The sequence below is a fragment of the Coenobita brevimanus genome, chromosome 76, assembly GCF_032717465.1.
Source record: "Coenobita brevimanus isolate Jiangsu-jjx chromosome 76, ASM3271746v2, whole genome shotgun sequence".
Lineage (NCBI taxonomy): Eukaryota > Metazoa > Arthropoda > Malacostraca > Decapoda > Coenobitidae > Coenobita > Coenobita brevimanus.
Genome location: NC_137029.1, coordinates 25253920 through 25269663, shown reverse-complemented (window position 1 = coordinate 25269663; position 15744 = coordinate 25253920). Strand labels below are relative to the sequence as shown.

The 15744-nt window shown below is 40.7% G+C and overlaps 1 protein-coding gene across 1 annotated transcript in view; it reads right to left on the bottom strand.

The window, feature by feature from the left end:
- The window catches only part of LOC145408201 (uncharacterized), a 126815-nt gene that overhangs the window by 86500 nt on the left and 24571 nt on the right, over positions 1 to 15744 (bottom strand). Inside the window, exons 3-4 of the mRNA XM_080278956.1 lie at positions 14341 to 14512; positions 1396 to 1650 (exon numbers count right to left, since the gene is read on the bottom strand). Coding sequence (XP_080135082.1) covers positions 1396 to 1650; positions 14341 to 14512 — 427 coding nt within the window. The remainder of the gene's footprint in view (positions 1 to 1395; positions 1651 to 14340; positions 14513 to 15744) is intronic.

The following is a 15744-nucleotide window of genomic DNA, read 5'->3' as shown; positions in this document are numbered from 1 at the left end:
CCTGCTCAGAAACAAACAAAACAAACAAACAGGGGTGAAAACATTTTCCTTGTTGGAGAGAATTATCTTTCGAAAGGGGTCCAAGCAACATCACAAATCTATATTTTTCCTCTCTTTTCTCCCTCCCCTCTCATCTCTCTCAACATTGTGGGTCAAGGATATTTACAAAGCGGAAACCCCACTCCTGCTGGCATGGGGCCTTGTTTGTAAATACTCCTTAGATTACCTCTTTCAGCCCCATTTTTTTCATTTCATTCCTGATATTTCTTAAGGATTTTTATTAAATTCTATGACATTTTTTAACCCTTCACTGCAAAACCCCCCTTTTTAGTTTGGATAAAATAATTTGGTTGGAGAAAGAATATATTAAAGAGAACGCCACCTGGATTTAAAAGGTTAGGTTGTATATGACTGGGGTATGATTCTCAAAATTATTTACGATCAATTCCCCCTCGCAACCCAGATTTTGCTCTGCAGGTACAGCAAAAGACATAGGAAGTTTCTACTTTCTCACTTCCCTGCCTTTCCTGCAAGAACGGAAAACATGATAATTAAACTAAGTTGTGGCAAAGAAGAAATACGATAGCTGTGAGATTCAACACTCTCTTTGTTCTTCCTGCATAAACAAATCCAAGTTACGACAGAGATGACTTAATATGTCTGTTCATTCCTCCCCTGGATCTTAATACTATTATCTTCGCTCATACAGCTACTAAACACTTCAAGAATGGACTATTAAAAAGAAAATTATGACCAAACAAAACGAATCCTGAAAGTAACTGACTTATGAAGCTTGTTTATTATAGAAATTATGCTGCTGACTATGGGTTGTCTTCTAAGTGGCTATGGCGATTTCGTAATACCTCTTCCTTTGCGATTTATTGTGCACGTTACGCCTCAATATCCATTTGAATGTCGCATGCAAACTACACCGATATTAAAACCATGTAAATAGTATAAATGTTACAATGCTAAGGTGTACGGTACAAAATAAATCGCCAGGGTGTGGTACTACGAAGCCTCTTATGCCACTTAGAATACTACGTCGATATTAAAAGACGTAAACAGCATACATGAAATATTGCTGGAGTAGGTGAACGTAAATAAACTGGAAATACAGATAACAGGGGGCGTACATCGGTGTAATGTTCAAAATAAATTGTTACTGAAGAGGTGTTACGAAGCCTCCTATGCCTCTTAGAATGTTATGTCGGTAATAAAGGACATATGCAGCATATGAGGAAATATTAAAGAAGTACAGTAGACAACGAAGTAAACAGGAAGTGCAAATAAGCCTATATTGGTGTAACGAACAAAATAAATCGTTATGGAAGAGGTGCTACGAAGCCTCCTATGTCACCTACAACACATCCCTCTACCTCATCAATATCTTACCTGATAGTAGAAAGCACTCTGCCTCCCCACGGCGGCCCGAAGGTCGTATGAGACGCGGGATGAAGCCGAGGCAGGAGTAGCAACATGGATCCCGGCCCTTCCCGCCTGGTCAGCCGATTCATTGTTTACACTCTCCCTGTCACCCTCCTCCGCCTCCCCCTCCTCCACATCGTCCCCAGCTGGAGGGTCCCACGGCTCGTTGGGATAGGCGGCCTCCCAGAGTCGCCGGCCTCTCTCTCTCGCCCTCGCCAGTCGCTGAAGAGACAGAGTTACTTTACATGGATAACAAAGAAAATACACATGACTCCGATGGCACATTTATTTCACTCTTACTGTTACAAGACCTCTCACAGTTGCTGGTTTCCCCGTTCAAGCCCTCGGCAGTCGCTCAAAGTCAAAACACTGATGTACAGAGAGTACTTTTTCGATCAAATACAACAAACAGAAAAATATGGTTCTTTTTCTAACTGGATGTCGTTACTGCCCCATAATGGTTTACATCCGGGAAGTTGGCGTTTATTACTTTCCATAGTTCCACTGAGGGGCGGGTTACTGATCACTCTCACTTTTAAATCAGAACCGAGCAGCCTATTCCCAAGCCCCTGTGCTCATGACGGGGCACTAAACGATGAAGCAACAGTATATGCAGTACAACATGAATGTACTGACAGGCATCACCGTCACCATCATCCAAGCCTTCACCGCCCCATCATGAGAGAAGAGGCCCGAGGTTAGGCTACTCAAGTCCAGATATCTAAAGCTAGGGTGACCAGTTGCTTGTTTCTGAGCGGCATTATGAGAAAACTAAACCCCGACCACCTCTTGGATTGAAAGCCTTATGGGTAACATCAAGTTCGAATATCTTAGACCACTATAGTTCTTTCACACTAAAATGGCCAAGAGTTTCGTCCTTTCCAGCATATTCCACGTAGCTCAGTGGCCGAAAAAGACAGTACTATGGCTCTACATCATTTCCATAGCATTTTTTCGTGATTAGCACCATATTCTAGTGTTCATCTCTTTCACAACTAAGCATTCATGATAGAGAGATGGCAATTTTTGGCCAAGTTAGAGTAAAACGAGTACAGGGACTAAACTACCAGATTAGTTGTTTATATAATCACCCCGCTTAGTATGTGGTTTCTGGGTACCAAGAAACTAAGTGGCTTGTCTGAAGAGCCACCTAAACGCAGCACTAGTTTAGAGGATGGTGGGCGCCTTCACGTACCAGATAGACAAAATAGAAGAAAATAATCAGTAGTCACGGAAAATGCTAAAGAAAGGTGAACATAAGCGGCTTAGCGATCTCAGAGAATCACCCTTACGGACCCTTGACACAGAGCAGGTTTTAATATGCCAGAATCACTCTTACACACCCTTGACACTGTTTTAATACGGCCTCACTTGACCTGGCTTTTGTAAGGGTTTCTTTCACATTTCGTAACAACTTGCTGAAGTAATAATAATAATAATAATAATAATAATGAGATAATAATAATAATAATAATAATAATAATAATGAGATAATAATAATAATAATAATAATAATAATAATAATGTTCATGATAATAATGATAATAATAATAATAATAATAATAAAACAAGCCGGTAGGCGACGATGGCCAGCTCTAAGCGGACCAAGCTTTGTCAGGGACCGGAAGTGAGTTTCGACACTACAAGTCATTCCTATATGGAGGTACTGTACTCCGGTGTAACATTCTATCCAAGATCCATGGCCCAGGCTTCAAAATCTTCGAAGCCTTTGCATTTCGTGCGAGCGTGGTCGTAATTTTAGCACTTTTCTTACTGGTGAGTGCGTTTAAGTACTTTGGAAGTGTGATGAGTAAGGATGGAAGTTTAGAGGGTGAAGTGCTTGAAAGGGTACAACCGGGTAGAAAGGTTGCTGGTTCTTTGAAAGCAGTGATAAGGAACAAGGGAGTGAGCATGGAAGTAAAAAAAAAAAAAGGTCCCTGCATGACAGTATTGTGATACTAAAACATATGGAAGTGAATCTTGGACCTTGTTGGAAGGACAGAAGTCAAGAGTGAGAGCAGTGGAAATGAGTTATTTATAAGAAGCATGTGGAGTTACATGGAGAGAGAGGCTGATAAATGAGGAAGTGAAGAAGCGCTGTGGTGTGGATGTGGATGTGATAGAAAGCGTTAGGAGAAATATACTGAGGTGGTTTAGCCATGTGGAGAGGATGGAGAGCGAGAGACTAACGAGGAGAGAGTGCGAGTGAGGTGGAGGGGGGAAGAGGGAGGAGGAGGCCAAGGGTGAGATGGAGGGATGGAGTGGAGAGGGTGTGTGTGAACTGGGAGCAGGGCAGTGAAATGGCATTGGACAGGGTGACATGGAGACGATTTGTTTGTTGCCATCCCTTACCGAATGAGGCGTCTGGCAACAGATAGACAGATTCTTGTTTTCTGCACTTGATGACCTCTGACCCCTGACCTGGTGGATATAGGTCATGCATGTACGATACACACTTGTACTATTCATTAACGTCTATAAGCATGCGAAGTTTCATTCGATTCCATCCACCCACTGTGAAGCTAGGGAACTTGAAATTTGCAGAATGGCCCACTAAAGGTACAACTTCTAGGTGACGCTGTCAACGACTGGAAGTGAGTTTCGACACTAAATATCATTTTTGTATGGAGGCACTCCAGTGAAACATTCCACCCAAGAATCATGGCCCTGCCTTAGTAATCTTCGGAGCCTTAGCATTTTGCCCAAGCATAGTCATGATTTAGGTATTTTCACCTCTTTCACATTTGATGACCTTTGACCCCTGACCTGGCCAATGTAGCACATAAGTGTACAATAGAATGTTGCAGTACTAGTCAATGTCTATAAGCATTTCATTCAATTCCATTGAGCCACTGGGAAACTAGGGGGGGGGGGGCATTTTTGAAAGCTAGTACTGGTTGCCAGGGACAATGAGGCCAATGTTAGCAGGGTTACCACTCGAAAACTTGAGGAGAGAGCGGAAAAATGAATTGCAAGTACCTATGCGGAATTACCTCCAGATTACCCCTAAAGGAGTCAGAGTTTTCTAAGCCCATTAGCAGTTTCTACATCTCAAAATTGTGAATAGTATGATAAAATGCGTTTTATGGCCGTTGCTAGGCAACGAGTAGTTGCCTGGCAACAAAAACCTTGCGGACACAACTGGGCCATACGCTGGTCATTGTGTTCAAGCTTGGTAGGAATCGGTTAATTCTGAAGGGTAGAAATGCCTGCCACAATTAAACATGAAAAAAAAATACAAGAAAGAAAGAAAACGCGACTAACAATAGTATTAAAGTAATAGTAATATAATACTAATACTAATAACAATAATAATGCCAGAAAGTAATGAGTTTCTTAAAAATTGCAATAACTGGAGGACCAATAATAATAATATTAGCAATAATAATAATAATAATAATAATAATGAAAATCATCATCATCATCATCATTATCATCATCATCATCATCATGACGACTTAGTCATATTTCGCAACAAATGGCATGACTGGAAGAACAATACATAACAACACCAATAATAATAATGGTCATAAATTCACATAAACCATTTTGTTGGGATGAAAGACAAAGCACAGTACTTCATAAAAACAGCTATAATAGTAATGACTTTCCTGTTCCCCCTCTTGCAAGCACACACGGACGCACACACGCGCACAGTTAGTTTATTGACAAATAACACATTATATATACATATATACTCATCAGAGCAAACAAACCCAAATTTGTCCAAAAAATAAGTAATAACATATATCCCGAGGGCTCACTTTCTCCACTCTATTTTGATTTTTGCAGAGTACTTGAGAAGTCCAGTGACGTAAATCTGTTCCGTAAATCGGTCGACAGTGTACATTCAAGTAACACGTTTTTCATCTTGAATCTTGTTCATATCACGTACAGTATACATAATTTCAGTTCTGGTGGGGTTCGGCTCCATATCCCAGTCTCTATTGTTAAATCTCTCTCTCTCTCTCTCTCTCTCTCTCTCTCTCTCTCTCTCTCTCTCTCTCTCTCACACACACACACACACATTTTAGCACTCACTCAAAAGTAGACACAATCACATGGAAACACCCAGACAAATTCCTCTCTCTCTCTCTCTCTCTCTCTCTCTCTCTCTCTCTCTCTCTCTCTCTCTCTCTCAGAAGTCCGTGGTACAAGCTGTGGTACACCTGCTCAGATTAATCACTTCAACCCATACGTATTTTCTCTCTTCTTACTACCTCTAGATAATAATATTCAACTTAAGAAAGATCTCTCATACTGAAGGGATTAATGAAGGCTATATCTAAGCCCCTCCAGTTCGAAATTCTCTCTCTCTCTCTCTCTCTCTCTCTCTCTACTTCCTAACGCCTCTTCTTTAACTCCATGAATCACATGATGTTTGCTGTAAATTTATTCCTGCTACAACCTGGTCATCTTAATTAACTTTGGAAGAACCTCTACCTGTGAATGGATTTTTCAAGACTACATCTAACCTACATTCAATCCCTTCAGTTGGAAATTTTTATGAGGGGAAAAATCGTCTGAAAAAAGTCATAACCTTCATTTAGCCCCTCCAGCCCAAAACTTTTATCCTGAGTGAAAAAGATATCGTTTGAAAAAAAAAAAAAAAAACTTGGAATCTCCACCTAGCCGATTCATTTCGAGAAGTTCATTATGCGAGAAATAAAGTCGTCTGGAAAATAAAATAAAAATTAGGTCATAATCTTCATCTAACTTCTCCAGTTAGAAAATGTATACTTGAATAAAATAACATCGTCTGGAACAAAAAAAAAAAAAAAAAAGTCATTATCTTCATCTAACCCCTCCAGATCGAAAAATTTATTCCGAGGGAAATTATATCGTCTGAAAAAAAAAAATAAATAAATAAATAAAAGAGTACAATACACCTCAAAAGACTGAAAGGGTTAAAGATTTCTTCCGCACACTGCACCTCTATACAGTGTTGTTGGCCGTGCATTTTATTGACATGGTTGGTACACACTTGTCATGGGCGGGCACCTGTACCACACATGTTTAAGTCGTGTTTTGGAGGGGTCTTGAAGAACGACGCAATAAAAAGAAAAAAGAACAAGAAAAACGAAAAAAGAAAAAAAAGGAAGGAAAAGGAAACGAAATAAGAGTAAAAGAAATGAAAATTAAACAAAAAAGGAAATATATGAAAAAAAAAAATCCATAGAGGCGAGGATTACCACTAAGGTGAACAATGTACAGGTCTGTGTTGGAAATTTATAAACAGCATTAGAAAATATCAAAGTGTAACATGCATAATAAATCGCTAAGAAAATAAACCGCTAAGGAAGAGATGTTAAGAAGTCTCCTATGCCATCTATCAATATGGAGACGGCAAAATGAATAAAAATAAAAGGAAAAGAAAAAAAGTCTCCATGCAAGCAAAGCAAAAGGATAATAAGTGTAAAATGGAAAATAAATCGCTGAAGAAGAGGTGCTACGAAATCTACGCCACCTAGAATACGGTCTTTGCTCCGTAGTCAAGCAGGTGCGTGACAAAAGGAGGTTACTCTTGCAACAGCCGTGCGTGCGGGTGGGCGGGAGAGCGTGAGAACTGCTCGATTTATAGCAGCAGGAATTCTAATAAACTTCATACGACAAGGGCCAGTATTCTCGTACGGTGAGGAAGTTTACTAACACATCTTCCTTAGGGATCTGGTGAAACTTACTAACACCTCTACCTTAGTGATTTGTTTTGCGTGTTACACCAAACTAGTCTTGTATCATCCTGTGTAATTATCGGCATACACTGCCTAAAGAAGACAAAAAACAATAATTAACATGGCACATGAAGGACTAAACCAGTAAGGAATGGGTAATAAGGTAAAGGAGCTTCTTTATTCAACGAGAATACGGGCCAAGGTACAGGACAGGGCAAGGTTCTTGGAGTGGAGTAAGTGAAGAAATTATTGCATAGTTATCAGTAACTGAGCAAGAACGTTTGAGTTCCTACATCACGAATCTAGACTAGGTAACGTTTTTGGCTAGTACGTTAAGAAATTACTGCATGAGTATCAGTAACTTGGCTAGATTGGATTGATTTGCTACAACACGAACCTAATTAGGCTTGCTGCAGGGCAGGGCAGTATTTTGGAGAAGAATACATGGAAAAAATATAAAACTTGAACGGCTGTTATACTGTTTATACTCGTACTCTAACTTGACCTTTTGCAGCTTATTTCACGTAGCCCTGTGGTAGAAATAGACAATGCTACCATTCTCCACACTTTACGACACTTTTTTGTGACTATCACAAAAATCTAGTGTCACTCTGTTCTTACACCTCAGCATTCAAGATGGAGAGATGACAGTTTTAGGCCAAGTTAGAGTAAAAGGGGTATAGTTACCTTTCGTGAACGGTTTGATTTATTATAACGATTAAATCATTATAAACTTCAAATGGCAAGGTACAGGACAGGGTAACGTTTTCAGATAGGAATTACGTGGAAGGAATGAACGGTAAGAATATGAGGCTTGTATGAGTACCAAAACTTATATGAACAGTTTTAATGCACCCGGAACCATGATGACACTTCATACAAGGTACAGGACAGGGTAAAGTTCTTAGAATGGAATACGTGGATGGAAATAAACAAAATAAATAAATAAATAAAGCCTGTGCGGCAACCAGCATCTCTACGAGAACAGTTTGATTTAATGCATCAGACACCTGGATAAGCTCAAATGACACGATACATGACGGGAGAGAAATACGTGGATAAAAATATGAGACTACCGCTAACTTTACAAAAGCTGTTTATATACTGCACACGGGGCATAGATAAACGTCGAACGACTAAGCAGCGGACAGACTATAAAGTTCTTGGAGCAGAATGCATGGACAAAAAACGTGTATGTATGATAACAAGAAGCTAGGTGGTTGATAAATTAAATGTTGGAAAGACATAAAGCGAAAATAAACAAGTGCAGCACGACTTATTGCACCAGGAATTAAGAACTTCATGTGGGAAGATACGGTACAGTGTAAAGTTTTGAGGAAGGACCATATGGATTAATTACAGTTTGTACGATTATCAGTAACTTTGATTAAAAAATCGATTTGCTGAACCACGAGTCTAGATTAACTTCACATGCAAGGTATAGTGCAAGTTGAAGTTGTTGGAGAGGTGTACACGAGTAAAATATTCGCTTGCATGACAACCAGTAACTCTGGAAGAATGGTTTTATTTAATGCATGAGACTCTCCAAAAAAAACTTCAAATGACAAGGATCACTTTAATCCCTTCAACCCGAGGACGTAATTTTATTCTGTTCTTTCGGCTAGTAGATTATTTTACTCTGCCTGAGAGCGCATTCTATTCGTATAAGTGACGGGGTCAATGAAGATTGTAACTAACCACTCCAGTCTGAAAACGCTTGTCCTAAAGTCAATACAATCGTCCGGTGATAGAAAAAAAAAAAAGCGTCCCTAGTTTATGGCGCTGAAAAACGTGCCTAAGCACAAACAAATACAGACGCGTTGTATGACTCTGAGTAACTTGGGTGTGAATGAATAAATTAGAATTCTAACACTGGGAGTTTACTGTACAGTCAAATACAGAAGTCCGTCCGCCTCTCCTGCTTTTCACTCACTGCTGGATTCTTAAAAGTACGCAGCACCCGTCTAATTATACTCAAAGCTTTTCTGTCCAACTTAAAAAAAAGAGTTTATAGGTACCTGAGTTTTTCCTGTATGCAAACGTCTTCTTTCTCTCATTTTCCCTACCTATAACCTCTGGTATCTCAAACAATACAGAAATTAACAGGACCAAGGTCTCCCCCACCCCTTTCTCTCTCTCTCTATGAAAAGGTAAAATTCTGCAGGCTATCAATCTTGGGATCTTTCTTCTTAATGTAAAAAAGAAAAGAAAACTTTCGAGATGCTAGGGAGCTTCTAATACGCACAAGAATACTGCTCTTGGTCACGGATACCAGTAAATGAATAAGTGGACTTTTAAAATGTTGTGCTTTAAGCCGAAAGCGTACAATCACCGTTCGATTTATTGATCCTGGAATCCATATTTCACAAGATAAAAGGTGAAATTCTTGGTCAGCACAGGATGAATAAAACACACAATCACGCGTAGCCGGGTTTTTAGGCGGTGAATAAATTAAATGGCATGAATGTATACGTGAAATGTGTATCTGGAATAAACTGAATGCCACGTATACTTGGAATGTGTACACCCACCAAAAAAATTATCGTTACCTCTGGGTGCGATGAACTCTCAAATGATTTGTAAAAGTGAAACTGTGTTCATCTGGTACTGGTAGTAGTTCAGAACCCTTGGTCCTTATGTCATATTGTATCACACCACAAGGGTAACGATTATTATTTTTTTTTTGTGGGTGTTCCTGAAATAAATTAAATGCCAGGAATGTATACCTGAAATGTGTACCTGGAATAAATTAAATGCCAGGAATGTATACTTGAAAAGTGTACCTGGAATAAATTAAATGCCACGAATGTATACGAGAAATGTGTACCTGGATTAACTAATGCCACGGATGTATACGTGAAATATGTACCTTGAATAAATTAAATGCCACGAATGTATACTTGAACTATGTACTTGGAATAAATTAAATGCCACGAATGTACACTTGAAATGCGTATCTGGAATTTATACTGTAACTGGAGAGGTTCAAGCTGATATTCTTGGTCAAGGTTACATGATTAACTGAAAAGGTCCTTAAATCGACTGAATGCGCCACCCACATACAATGATGACTATGTGCTGTATTTATCTGTATATGTATGTATGTATATGTACGTACGTATAAATGTATGTATGTAAATGAATGATAACCAGGTATGCGCGTATATGTAAAAATGAAGACTAATATGTATGTATGTCAGTATAATGTATGTAGGTATGCATAATAAATTAGACTAGATATGCATGTGTCTGTGTAAGTATGTAAAAATTATGACCATGCAAGCGCGTTGATGTACACGTGTAGCATGTAAACAGGGCGTAAACATAAACACAGGGGAGGAAGGTTTATCTCGTCAGCAGGTGGCAGATCAATACACACACGTGAGGTAAAACCGTGGTGGCTTGAAATTGCTAAAAGTATAACCTACGCAAATTTTACCCTTCCCTACAATGACGTCTTTTGGTGCCTCAGGGCGATTTTATTTGCACAGTGTAGGAGGGAAAGGGTCTCGATAATTATATATAAGAAATTGGGGGAAAAAATATGGGAGGGGGGGGGATCTAACGGCAGTATGTTTTGATGTGATGAATATAATCTGTCCAGCAGTACGTTTCAATGTGTGTTGTGTGTATTATTTGTAAAGGCTCCAACAAGCTTGCATGCGTCGGCCTTGGTCACCTAATGACGGCTTTCCACGCTGCTCGATCTCTGGCAATCTCCCTATTCAGTTCCTTATCCCTGTGGTCACACTCTATGACCTCGTCCCCGGTCCTTTCCGGTCTGTCTCTTGGAACCCTACCTCTTTCCCCAACGTTCACATTTCTCACTTTCTGCCCAGTAGTAAGTTTCGATGTGATGAATATAATCTGTCTTCTGTATAAGTTAATGCGTCGTCGGCTGGAACAAAAAGTTCTTTATTCTCGCTCGAAATGTTGACCGTAATGCTTCAAAAAATCTTGGCAGCCTAAAATTCCACACAGCACAGCAAAATCGCTTCACGTTAGCTGAAATAAATACAAACTACTTCGTCGTCAAGTCAGTGGCCAAGACAAGGCAAAAATACCAACAATTGTAGTAAGACACACTTACATAAATGTGGGCAATTGAAAAAGGTGGTAAAAAAAAAAGTTAAATAAACAACTGCAAACAAATGGCTCAGTACTACAAACACTGACATTACAAGCGACAAACAGACATACATACAACCAACAGAAGCAGCCACGATACGCCAACCTTACACACGAGAGTAAGAGGAGTTAAATAAATAAAACCAGCAGCCAGGTTCGGGGAATTCTGTCTTGGTGGAAAAACCTTCAAACACGACACCTGCACAACAGCACTCCGGGGGGTGGGGGTGGAGGTAGATAAGGGCGTGAGCAGAGGAGGAGGAGGAGGAGGAGGAGGAGTGAAGGAGGAGGAGGAGTGAAGGAAGAAGAGGAGAGCGGGAAATGGAGGGTGAAGAGAAATAAGAAGGGGTAGAAGGAATGGGGGAAGCAGAGAGGAGTGAGGTTAGAAGGTAGCGAGAGAGAGGGAAGGGAAGCAACCTGGAAGGAGGAACACGGAGGCAGAAATGGAGGAGAGAGGGGGGCGATAAGGAGTGCACAAGGGGAAGGGGGGAAGGAGATAGGTGTAGGGGAGGCCACGAGGAAGGGGTGAATGGGAATGAGGGGGAGAAAGCAAATGCGGGTGGTCAAGAAGGAAGAGGTGACAGGAGGAAGTGAGGGGAGATATGGAAGTAAGAGGAGGCAAGAGAAGGGAAGGATAGCTGACCAGGAAAGGGTGGGGAAGTTACAACAAGGAAGAGGAGATGGGGAGAAGGAAGAGAAGGGGAGGGAAAAGGGGGGAGAGGGAAGATGAAGAAAATAGAGGAAGGTGGAGAAAAAGGGAGCATGAAGAGAAAGGAGGGGTGGGGAAAGAGGGGGGGTGAGAAAACGGGGGAGTGAAAGAGAGAAGGAGAAAAATGAAGCAGTGAATGGGGAGGACATGGACAGAAAAGAGGGGGAAGAAAATGGAAGACAGGAGGAAAGGGGAAGAGATAAGGGATGTTAGAAGGAAGGGGGGAAGATACGGATAGGTGCAGGAGAGAAAAGGGAGTAGAGAGGGGAAGAAGGGGGTGGGAGAGAAGGGCAGAAGGAAAGGAAGGAATGGATGAAATGGGTGAGGGGTGAAAGGGAGGAGAGAGCGAGAAAAAGGGAGACAGAATGGGCAGGAGAGGGGAGGAGGGAGGACAGGTGGAAAGGGGAAGGTGAGGTACTATTGCGTGCTGCCTGACATTAGTACTATCCTCCCCTCCTACAATACCAAGGTAGAACACTGTAATTCCTCCCCTAAGTACAGTACAATCAACTACGTCTTACGGTATCTACGCTTTATGTGATGAAAGTTCTACGAGACTCAAGCTTTAAAATAATTATGTACATTTTCGGATATGTAGGGTTCAGAGGATGTAGAGATGCGGACAAAAATACCGTTCCACTCCGCAGCTGAGCAATTATGAAACCCCAGCGTAATATTCTGAAAAGCTTGATGGACTTCGAATATCGCACCATTGGATTTCGAAAGTGACTGTTTACGGTCTAGTTAACAAATTATCAATATTTATGTTCGCCATTTATTTATTCAATTTTTTGGATAAGTAAACGTTAAAGGATTTGCGTATTATAAAACTTAGGCTTTTGGCGATTAACGTTTTAGGGAATTTCGGTTGGGGGATTTACGTTTTTGGGGAATGATGTTTAAGGGATTTACATGTCATGGGATTTACGTTTTGGGGATTTACGTCTCGCTGGCTTTACACTGTAGGCAGCTTGTTCCACGGTAGGCTTTTACTACCCTAACTATCGAGTCGGAGACAAGGATAACGAAGCAGGAAGGCTGTAGTACAGGTTTATGAGTAAAAATATCGATAGGGACCTACAGTAAGTAATGAGGGGTAATGCCTTGGTAATAACAGAGAGAGAGAGAGAGAGAGAGAGAGAGAGAGAGAGAGTGTGTGTGTGTGTGTGTGTGTGTGTGTGTGTGTGTGTGTTAAAACTTCAAGGACGGAGGTGTGTGTGCCATCCCCAAATGAATATCAATTTTACAACATTTGTGAGGATAGGAAATAGTTAATCTAAATTCCTTAGTAAATAACTCAATCGGAAACGAAGTAGAAGAGTCTTTTTAATCTCCATCACGTACTTCTTGATGATATTTAAAAAAAAAAAAAAAAAAAAAAAAAAAAAGAGGGGGGGCTTTTTTACGTACAAAAATAAAAGTTGAGAGTCTAAAAATTCCAGTCCCATCCACAGAAAACTAAAAGGGAAAGGCAAATTCAGCTTTCTTAAATTCTGAAATGCTTGGGCACACAACATTTTAAAAGATAGATCATGGGGAGTGGGAATGATATACTGACCAAAACTGCTCCAGAGCATTCCAACTGCATATACGAAAGACTGACTGTAGGTTCAATAGTAAAACGAGGTAAGACTGTAGCTAGATGGGTGCTGCGTGTCCGCCGTAATGGAGTAGGAGTATAAGGAGAGAGTTCTGACTGTGACCAATGCAGGTTTGATAGATGACAAGAGAGTGGCACTATCGCTGCAAAGGAGTCAGTGATAAATGGAGAGCTGATGAAAAGCTTTGACTCCACCCTGTTTAGAAGTGTTCTGTGTGTTCAGTTCCCCCTCACAAATGTGAGTTATACTCGACATAAAGGTGAAAAAGGTCCTTGTACAAATGAACAACAGTATGGATGTAAATAATGCACAAAGTTGACTAGACACACCCAAACTCTGTGATGCCGTTTTTGCTAAAGAAGTTCAGGTAATATGATTTGTACAAGACAGATAACGAAAAAGAGGCATCAAGAATACAGAGACGAAGGACCGAGTTATGTGTTGTTGAGCGTAACAGGATAGCCATGGGGAAGACTGTGTAGAGTTATAAGACGGGGAAACTGAGTTCCTGAGACTTTAACAGTGACAAGGTTTCTTTTGCCCCAGTCAGTAATAAAAGGCAGTTCAGAAGTCAGATGTATACAAATCTCACCCATTAAGAGACAAAGGGTCCCATTGTAGCGGCTTTAGAGATTTCGTAGGAGCTCTTCCATAATGATTTATTCTGCATTATGCTTCTCAATATCCTCTTGCAATGCTATAATGTAATACAAAAAATAAATCGCTGAGGAAGAGCAGCTATGAAATCTCCGAAATCATCCAGAATACAATGCGGCTTGGAATGCTAATCTAGACAAGTTACCTTGGCGGTCATGAGAGAGTGTGGTGGTGATGCTCCTGCCACAGCAACACAATCCTGGTGGTAGTGTTGTGGGGCCAGCATGTGCACCAGCCATACCCAGTGCACGTCAAGGGGGGGCGCCGCTCCTACACACTCGTTGCTACTCGCTAAAGGCAGCCAGCAATACTCGTACCTGGGGATGTAAATAAGCCTTGCGATGTACACCTATCATATTTTAGCTTAAGTGTGCATACCTTACAACCTAAACCCTAAGCTATGTGCCCAGTCTTAACGGTGTAAACAAACACTTGTGGCCATAACCTGAAATGTAAACAAATAACGAAGCAGGAAGGCTGTACAGGTTTATGAGTAAAAATATCGATGTGCCTGTAACTTATGATGTAAATTAACACAGATTATTGGTCCCCTGAGTCCAGTGACATTTTTAAATTCATTACTCCTGTCTCCTGAAGATTTTCAGATTTGGAGTGACTTTTTAAATGGAGGGGTTATGTACAGCCTTCATTAGCCCCTTCACAACTATATAGTATGAAAGTCAGGTGGGCGGAAGAGAAGAGAGATGAAATCTAAACGGGATGGAGAGAGATTGTTATCATTTTGGGAGAAAAAAAATCCTAGGGGTTAACAATGTGACCTTAACCTCATACAGAAATCGCAGTCAGCAAAATGCAAGATGGCTCACATATATAATATCAACACCACTCCGTCAGGCGATTTCTCGTGTGTTGTGGTGGAAACGGCTCAGTCAGTTATCATTATCTACCCTGCTTCATTACTCATTTCCCATCCCCAATACCACAACCACGCCTTACTAGCCGACTAAGTGGTCCCCGCAACACATAAGATACTGCCAGGTGAGTTTCTAGAGGGACGTTATTTACAGGCCACCCTGTCTTCTGCAACTTCAGTTACCTTTCATCCTCTCGTACCAAACCCTTTCACGGACATTCGACGCACCTAGAGCTTTTAATCAGGCTAGCGACAGACGATTTCGTTCATCAGAGGTCAATCCTTGGATGGCAGGGGATGTAAAATAAAAAGTCTCAACATTTAGACTATCTGTTTTGCTCTACTTAATAAGATCGTTTGACGTTGGACCATATAATATTAGACAGTGTGTCTACATGATCTAAAGTGACAATAATCGCTATTAGAGGTTATACTTCATTATAATTCGATGCGGATACCTCCAGATGACTTTATTCAGTTCAAGAAAAACCCTTCCAACTGGAGGTATTCGATATGGCCTCCATTCACTACAAGACGCCTTCCTGTTGAAAATAACTCTCTGGTGGTAGCATGAATCAAATCAAAGGTCGTACCGAAAGATTTAAAAAAAAAAAAATCAGGTAGAGCGGATTCAATAATGAGTCTCCGTACGGTAAGAAAAGTTGACTGTGTATG